Below are 8,543 nucleotides of genomic sequence, written 5' to 3' on the forward strand. Positions count from 1 at the left end.
TTCCCTAGCAAGTGCACACTCCTTAAGGCAAAAAAAACAAACTTCTTAAAAAAGGAAAATGCCACACTCATTTCCAAAGTGGCTGTACCATTTTCCATTCCCACCAGCAGCTATGAGAGTTCCAGTTTTTCTATATCCTAGCTACCACTAGGTATGGCCAGTCTTCTAAAATTTTCAGTCATTCTAGTAAGTATTGTGACTTTCATTTCCATTTTTCTAATGACTAAGAATTTTGAGCATCTCTCTTTAAGAACAGAGTCACAGTTCAATTCCCGAACTCGGTGGCTTAAACTCACACGGGCACATGTGTGTATATGCCCAAGATCCCAAAAGGAAAACAGAGAAGGGACTGTGGTGTGGCCGCCCGCCCTGGGGGGTGATTCCTCGCTTTCTGTCTCTCTGTCTCTGTCTTTCTGGCGAGCACATGCCCCTATAGCAAAAACCTACAAAAAAAAAAAAAAAAAAAAGAACATCTCACTATGTTGCCAGGCTGGCCTTGAGCTAGCAACTCCTGCTTCAGCCTCCCAAGTCACTGGAATTACAGGGCCTGCAGAAAAGTGATTTAATAGCATGCATCACCACAGCTGGGCTTCAAGCATCTTTTCATGTACTTATTTGCCATCTGCCTATCTTATTGAAGTGTATGTTTGTGTTCAATCAAATCCCCCCTCCCTCTTTTTTTAAAGACAGGGTCTTGTTATGCCATGATCCTCCTGAGTAGCTAGAACTACAGATGCACACCACTGTGCTTGGCTTTCAGGGTAGGCTGGGGATTGAACCTGGGCCTCCCATGGGGCCCTGGCCTGCTTGAGTAGCAGTGTCTACAGTGTGTACTACTGTGGCTGATTCTTTTCATTGTTTGTTTTCTTATTATTGACAATTGAGGATTTGTTGTATATTCTAGTTACAAGTTCTTTATCAGAGAATGATTTGGAAATAGTTTCCACCCCCACGGTTTGTTTTTTCATTCACCCAACAGTATCTTTTAGGGAGAAGTTACTCATTTTGATGAAGTATACTTTTTCAATTATTTTTGCTTTTATGGATTATGTTTTGTTGTTGCACCTAAGAAATCTTTGCTTAGTCCAAGATCTCTAAGACTTTTTCCTTTTTCTACCTGTTTATAGTATTAGCCATTATATTTGGGTCTTGAATCCATCCTGAGCTAATTTTTAAAAATGGTGTGGGGAATGGTTTCGAATTCATGTTTTGAACTTGAATGGGTATTAAATTTGTGTGGGTATCCAATTATTACAGTCGCTTTTGTTAAAAGGAGTATGCTTTCTTCACAAAATTGCTCTGTTAGCCTGTCAAAAATCAGCCATATATGAATCTATTTCTCTATTCTATTACTTTGATGTTTTGGTCCATCTGCATGCTAGTTTCACCCTATCTCAATGACTCTAGTTTTATGAATTATTTTGAATTAGGGTAATTTTAGTCCTTTAATTTTTATCTTTTTCAAATTTATGTTAGTTATTCAGGATCATTTACATTTAGATATGAATTTCAGAACCAGCTTGTCAGTTTCTATAAAAAAGCCTGTCGCTCTCTGTCTCTCTATCTCTTTCTGTCTTTCTGGCACGCACATGTGCCCTGTAGCAAAAACCTCTCCAAAAAAAAAGAAGAGAATATCCAAATGACTAATAAACATATGAAATAGGCCTTCAGGCCATTTGTCATTAGGGAAATGTAAATTAAAATTACACATTTTAAACTACACATCTGCTAAAATGAGTATGGAAAATATCAACTGTGACAAGAATGTGGAGCTGATCTTGTAGTACCATGCAACTCCTTGTAAAATGGTTTTGTGCTATTTACAGAAGCTTAATATTCTCATACTCACTGACCCAGTGATGGCACTCCATACTCCTGGTGAATATAAGCTGGAAAAACTCCTTTGGAATACTCTTTAGTGTTAACTGTCAAAGCTAAATATATGCAGATCCTTGAAAAGTACAATTCCACTCCGAAGTACATACCAAATGGAAACGAGCACATGGTTTCACCAAAATGTAAGTGCAATACATGAAGAACGCTAGCAGCGTTCACAGGAACACCACCTTACTAGCCAAGCACTTGAAACTACCAGAATGCCCATCAGCAATAGAATGGATTAGCCCAGCTGTGGTAGTGCACACCAGATGCTGCTGCCTGGCAGGTTGTAGCCACATGGAAGGCCTGGGTTTGATTCCTGTCCCTCCCTAAAAAAAGCTGAATGAAGTGGTATACTTTGCAGTCCCAGCTCCTCAGGAGGCTGAGGCAGGAAGATCATGAGTTCAAGGCCAGTGTGGGCAACATGGCAAGACACTATTGGAATGAGTCAGGTGTGATGGTGCAGGTTTGTGGTTCTAGCTACCTGAGAGGCTAGGGTTAGAAACTGCCAACTTGTTTAAACAAAAGAAATACCACACACACACATGCCCGCACACATGCACACAAAACAAGCAACAGTAGAGTGGATAAATGAATTGCATATTTACACAATGGAATTCAGCAATAAGAAAGAAAAACCCATTACATGCAATAAAATGGCTGAGTATCACAACTCTCACATTGAGTGACAGAAGCCAGGTACAAGAGAACATAAGGTATGATTCTACTTAGAGGACAAAGGCAGGCAAAATCAACCTATGCTGTTAGAAGTCAGAGTACTTGGTACCCTTGGCAACAGGAGAAATAGTGATGGTACTATTTCTAATTTTAATTAAATTTAAAAATATTTAATTGCCAGAGAGTGCCTGCCCTTGTGGGGGGGGGGGGAGGGAGAGAGAGGGATAGAGGAGAGAGAGAGAAACACCCCCAATGGATCATGGTCATGCCACCATCCTTTTTTGTCCGTCCCATCAGGATTTTGGGCTGTACACACACCTGGTATGTTTTTCAAGCCACCCAGGGCCGGGATGCAAACTAGGACTGGCTGCATGGGATCTGGCTCCCTATGTACAGGACCTAACTGTTGTATTCCAGGGCCAATCCAACAGTAATGCTTCTAGATCTGGGTATTAGTTTCATAGGTGCTCAGTATGTAAAATGAAATAGACTAGACATTTCCCGCAAGATTTTATATTTAAATAAAAAACTGTGCTTTTTATATTGACGTGTATAACAATGTGCATGATAAAAAGTGAAATGCTGGGGCCTGGTTTGATGGCTGGGATGCTAGACTCCCACATGGCCAACTGTGGTTGGAGTTCTAGACCTGGCAGCTTGCTTTCTCACTTTCCCTTTCTCTCTGAGCCTCTCTTTGGTCAAGTTAAAAAATAACAATAATAATTAATTATATAATTAAATAAATAACTCGTTAAAAAAAAAGTGAAATGCTTGTTTCCTGCTATTATGTTACTGACATTGTTAACTGGTTTATATCCTTCTAGAGTTTCGCACCAGGGTTTCTCATTTTGGCACTCTTGACATTTTGGGCCAGATGGCTGTACGATGTGGAAGGCTAGCCTAAGATGTTAAGGAGCACCCCTGGCCTCTATCAGGTAGTAGTTGGGAGCATCCTATCCCATAGTTTTGACTGTGGTGTGTCTCCACAGTCTGGGGGATCTAACTTATTCTTTTTAATAGCTGAAGAATATTTTATAAATGCATATATCATTATTTAGCCAATTTTCTACATATAGCTGTTTCCCATTTTTTGTTTTTAAAATGTTATAGCTAATATCTTTATATGTATTTATAAAATATGACTTACTTATATATATTTCTTTACCTTTATTATGTTCTCTGTATAAATTTCCAGATGTAGAACTGCTATGTCAAAAAGTATTTAGAGTGAATTTAAAGTGAGTGAGGGAAGGCTGTATTGGTACATGGGGATTCCTTGTACTATACTTGCAACTTTTCTTTAAAAAATAAAAAAGGAAAGAAAAAAACCTGAACATGCAAACAATGAAAAAAATCTATTTTTTTAATTGCCAGAGGGCATGTGTCCTCATCAGAGAAAATCAGAGTGAGGGAGCAGGAAAAAGCACCCCCGAATGGGGCATGGTCACACCACACCCCTTCTCTCCATTTATCTATCCTACTGGGATTTGGGGCATACATACACATATACCTGGCATGTTACTCAGGCTGCTGGGCTGAGATCAGAACCATGGTCAGCCACGTGGGATCTGGCTCCCTCAACTACTAGGCTATGAGGCTGGCCTCATTTTTGCAACTTTCATGAGATTATAAAATCATTTTGCAACAAAAAGCAAATGAGTACATAAATACACGTGAAAGTCAGGGTCTCTTTCCTCAGAATTTTACCAATGTACTTGAGTGTTATCTTTCCATCGTTAATAACTAGATAGGTCAAAAAAAAAACTGCAAGAAATTGTTCATTATTTTAACTTGTATTGATTTTTTCCCTCCCCCGAGGTATTCTTTTTTCTTAGTGATTTGTAAGCCTTTTTTGTTATGTTGAAAAAACCAATTACAAACTAATTTTACCCCTGCTAGCCCTCACATTACAGTTTAGCAGCTGCCTTAAATCCTTTTTTGGACTCAGGAAAGGAAGAAAGAAAACCCAAAGGGTAGCATGTTCAAGGCTAATTAGTTTGACTATTGTTACCTCGCACAGCAGAATCAAGTGCTGAACCAAAGATTCCTTTCTCTGCCGAAAGTTTATGGTCTGCAGTTCATTATCAGACAAAAAGTTCCAGGCTTTTAGGATTGTCATCATTTCGGTCATGCGGATTTTCAAGATGGTCCTCCTGATAAACTCAGCAACAGTTTCATCCATCTTTTTGGCACTTTAACAAAACAAGAACAGCACAATGAAGTACTTACCAAATAAAAAAGTTGAATCTAACCGTGAACTTTACAGCATCATATTTACAGCTGGCATTTTGCTTTGTAGGCTACACATTCAAACGTTTACATCCCTTCTCCTCCATTCTCCTCTTGGGATCTTGGGCAGACACGCACATGTGCCTGGCATGAGTTTTTAAGCCACCGGGTCCGGGACACGAACCATGGTTGACTACCTGGGAGTCCAGCGACAGTCATTACGCTAACTGCTGGTCCCAAACGTTTACATTTTTTTCAGCCATTCTGCAAATGGTGTTTCAGCCTGAAGATGTAAGTATTTTCTCTTTAAGCTATATATTTAATTACGTTTTAGAGTTTTTTAAAAAGTAGTGCGCTTTCTTTTCTTTGGTAGTTTATAGCTGCGTGCTGCTTAATGACATTTGTCAATGAGGGACCGCACATACCAGGGTCCCATAAGATTATGATGGTGCTGAATTTTCCTCTCGCATCACTCGTGTATTTGTGATGCTGGTATAAACAAGCCTACTGTGCTATCAGTCATGTCAGAGCATAGCACATACATTTATGTACAGCACATTTACTTGATGATGATAATAACTACGTTACTGGTTCATGTATTTAGAAATGTTGACCTATAAGGAAGAAACTGAAGCAGAAAATATAAAGAAAAACTTTTATTTGGGCCAGGGTTGAGGACCGCAGCTTAAATGCGGTAATTCAAGTTGCCTTGAATGTGCACACGGAGGTAACCTCCAGTGAGAGTAGAGAGCAGGAGGGGTGAGCTCAGAGATGGAGGAAAGCCCTGAGGGCCACTGCAAGGATCACTGCTTTTCTTCTGGAAGGTATTGAGCAGAGGTGAGACACGTCCTTGCTCAGATTCCCTACCAAGATCAACCTGGCTACTGTACTGACTGTGCAGGATGAGGCACCAGGGTGGAAGCAGGAGGCCAGTGACAATGTAAGGAGAGATGACAGTGGACCAAGGCGGAGGTAATGGGAAGAGGTCAGAGTCTGGATGCACTTTAAAGAGGAAGCCCACAGGATTTCCTGATCGATTACATGTGAGGTGTGAGAAAAACAGAGGAGTCAAAGATGCGGCCAAGGTTTTTACCCAGCCACTCAAAGGACAGCTGCCATTCCTGAAATGGGAGAGACTGCAGGTGAGGCAGAGAAAAGCTCCATTCCTTAATTTCATTTTGAACCCATGAATTCAAGGATAACTGTGGTACTCCAAATGGGGACACTGAATCAACAGCTAGATTTAGGAGCTGGGGATGCACTAAGAGCCAGAGGTGAAGAAGACTGTAGCCTCTTTGTCCTTTAATCTGTTGCCAATTGTCAAAGAGCTGTTACCTCAGTCTTCCTGCCCCATGCCTACCAAAGGGTCTTAAGCCTCAACTTTGGTGTGGATTCCTCAGCAACAGGCAAGAGCCCTGATCCTTAGGAGCGTTACCTACTGGCTGTTAAAGATGCAGCGTGGAGAAGGGGAGTGAGTCCTTTTATTATTTTCCCTGGGGCCAAGGGTGACAGCTGATCCCAACTCTGTTACCTCATTTGCGGCTGGTGATTGGGTCTGTCCTTCTTCCCCATCTTTAAATATAGAACATAAAGAGCGAGCAAGGGCTGACTCTGCAGTGCAGCAGTAGCGTGCTGCTCAAGAGAAGCTAGATCCCACACGGCAGCTGTGGTTCATATCCCCAGCCTGGTTAGACTGAAACACCGCCAAGATCTCCTGGGTTGGAGGACTTGGGGAAGGGGACTGCAGTGTGGCCAGATCCTATGGAGGGTGCTCATCCCACCCTTTCTCTGTCTCTCTCTTTCTCTGTCTCACTCATGTTCATGCACTCTTACGATAAGTAAAGAAAAGAAAAAAAGAAGCAAGTGTGATTTCTTTCTCTTTTTTTTGGAGAGGTTTTTGCTATAGGGTGCGTGCGCTCGCCAGACAGACAGAGAGAAACATAGAGACAGAAAGCAAGAAATCACCCTGCAATCCCTTCTCCTCTTGGGATCTTGGGCCCACATGCACACGTGCCTGGCATGAGTTTTAAGCCACCGGGTCCGGGATGCAAACCACAGTCGACTACATGGGAGTCCAGCGACATAGCCATTACGCTAACTGCTGGTTCCTGAAGCAAGTGTGATTTCTAAGCAAAGATTGAACAGGATATTGGCAGACTTAATGGCCTGTAGAGAGGAGTACACAGGCCTTTGGTATCCATGTTGAAAAAAGGCAGACATCAGTCTGTCCATCCCAGGCTCATCTGGAAAGTTCAGAGGGCAAACAGAGTCCTCTACAAGCGTCCTGACTGAGACTCACATCTACCATCTTTGTTCAACACTGACTATAATAACCAGCATTACTCACTTCTGAAAAGATACAGGTAGTTGACTGTATTTTAAAAAGATACTAAAATGATAGAAAAAATCGAGAGGAATGGTTAGGAGTTGTTTGGAAAGATAAACATTCCTGAATTAAAATTGTAGGAGATTTAGGATCATGAAAATGGAGTCTGATTTGTTTCCTTATCCAGATATAGGAACATCCTTCCTTAAGGTCAAGAAGAAACTATTCACATGGTCTACAAGGGCCTGCACTGTCTGGTCCTTCTTTCCCTCTCCTTGGCTACTGAGCTCACAGCAACACTGGGCTCTTAGTTCCTATAATACAAAATAATCCCTCTGGAGAAGAAGGCAGTTAGTTACCCCTGCCTAAAAGGTTCTTTTTGCACCTATTTACATGACTCATACCTCAGCTTAGATGGCAGCTCAGAGAGACTCATTCTGACCACCAAACCAAAAGTTATTTTTCCACCTTCTGCTGATTATTGACTTTACAAAACTCTTTAAAACGGTCTTTATTATTTTACTGTCTCTATAATGTTTTATTGAACTCCATTGAAGGAACTTATGCTTGTCTTATACACAGCGATACTCCTAGAATCTATAGACCAGCATTACTCCAGCCAATCTGGAAGCCTAGTTAGCCCCAAAGCTGTGTGTAATGGTGCAAAATACCCGTCAATACTCAGGGAAATGTCAAATCAACACGTCTCCCGTTAAGAACACTTGGGCGGGGTGGCTTGTTAAAAAGAAGATTTCTGGGTCTTGTCAAATTAACCTGGGGTGTGGGAGCCAAGTGTAGAGCTTGCGAACATTTTTAAAGAGCACCTCAGATGATTCTCAATCTGGGGTAGATCTGAAACAATCCGGTAGGAAGAGTGCACTCGATCTCAGCGATAAGGTCGGAAAGTCCTTAACACACTTTCCCCCAGTGACTGCCTTTTCTCATTTCCAAGCGCTTCCGCACGGTGCCTGGCGTACAGCGGGTGCCCAAGACCCTTTAGCTCTGACATGCACGCAAGGCAAAAAAGAGCCCTTTGAAGTAACGATCCTGTGGCCAGACACCGCTAAAGAGCTGCAACAGGGAGCTTTAGGATGCGAGAGGCTTCGCGGAGGCAGTGAAAGCCAACGCAAACACAAAACCACAAAGTTTGGCTCCGGACAAGGCACCAGCCCAGGGCAGAGAAGGGTTGGGCTGCGTGGCACCTGACCACCCCGAGCGATTCCGGCGCTGACGCGCACTAGGTAAGCCCCGCCCCACTACGGGCGGATATGACGTCACCGCCCGGCGTCACCGCCTTCTCTCACCTCTTCCTCAACCGCGGTCCCCTGAGCCAAGGCCAGGACCAACAGCCAATCCGGCGCCTTCGGATGTGCGGCAGCCGCGAAAAAGTAGCTGCAGAGACTTGGGGTGTGGCTTCCTCAAGACTCCCACG

The 8,543-nt window shown here is 42.5% G+C and overlaps 1 protein-coding gene across 2 annotated transcripts in view; it reads right to left on the reverse strand.

The window, feature by feature from the left end:
* CENPN (centromere protein N) overlaps positions 1 to 8,536 on the reverse strand; it is a 30,034-nt gene extending 21,498 nt beyond the window's left edge. For both annotated transcript variants that reach the window (XM_006152594.3, XM_006152592.3), the window contains exons 1-2: positions 8,416 to 8,536; positions 4,568 to 4,748 (exon numbers count right to left, since the gene is read on the reverse strand). In XM_006152594.3, coding sequence (XP_006152656.1) covers positions 4,568 to 4,738 — 171 coding nt within the window. In that variant the 5' untranslated portion in view covers positions 4,739 to 4,748; positions 8,416 to 8,536. The remainder of the gene's footprint in view (positions 1 to 4,567; positions 4,749 to 8,415) is intronic.
* Positions 8,537 to 8,543: the final 7 nt, after the last annotated feature.

The sequence above is a fragment of the Tupaia chinensis genome, unplaced genomic scaffold, assembly GCF_000334495.1.
Source record: "Tupaia chinensis unplaced genomic scaffold, TupChi_1.0 Scaffold000355_1, whole genome shotgun sequence".
Lineage (NCBI taxonomy): Eukaryota > Metazoa > Chordata > Mammalia > Scandentia > Tupaiidae > Tupaia > Tupaia belangeri.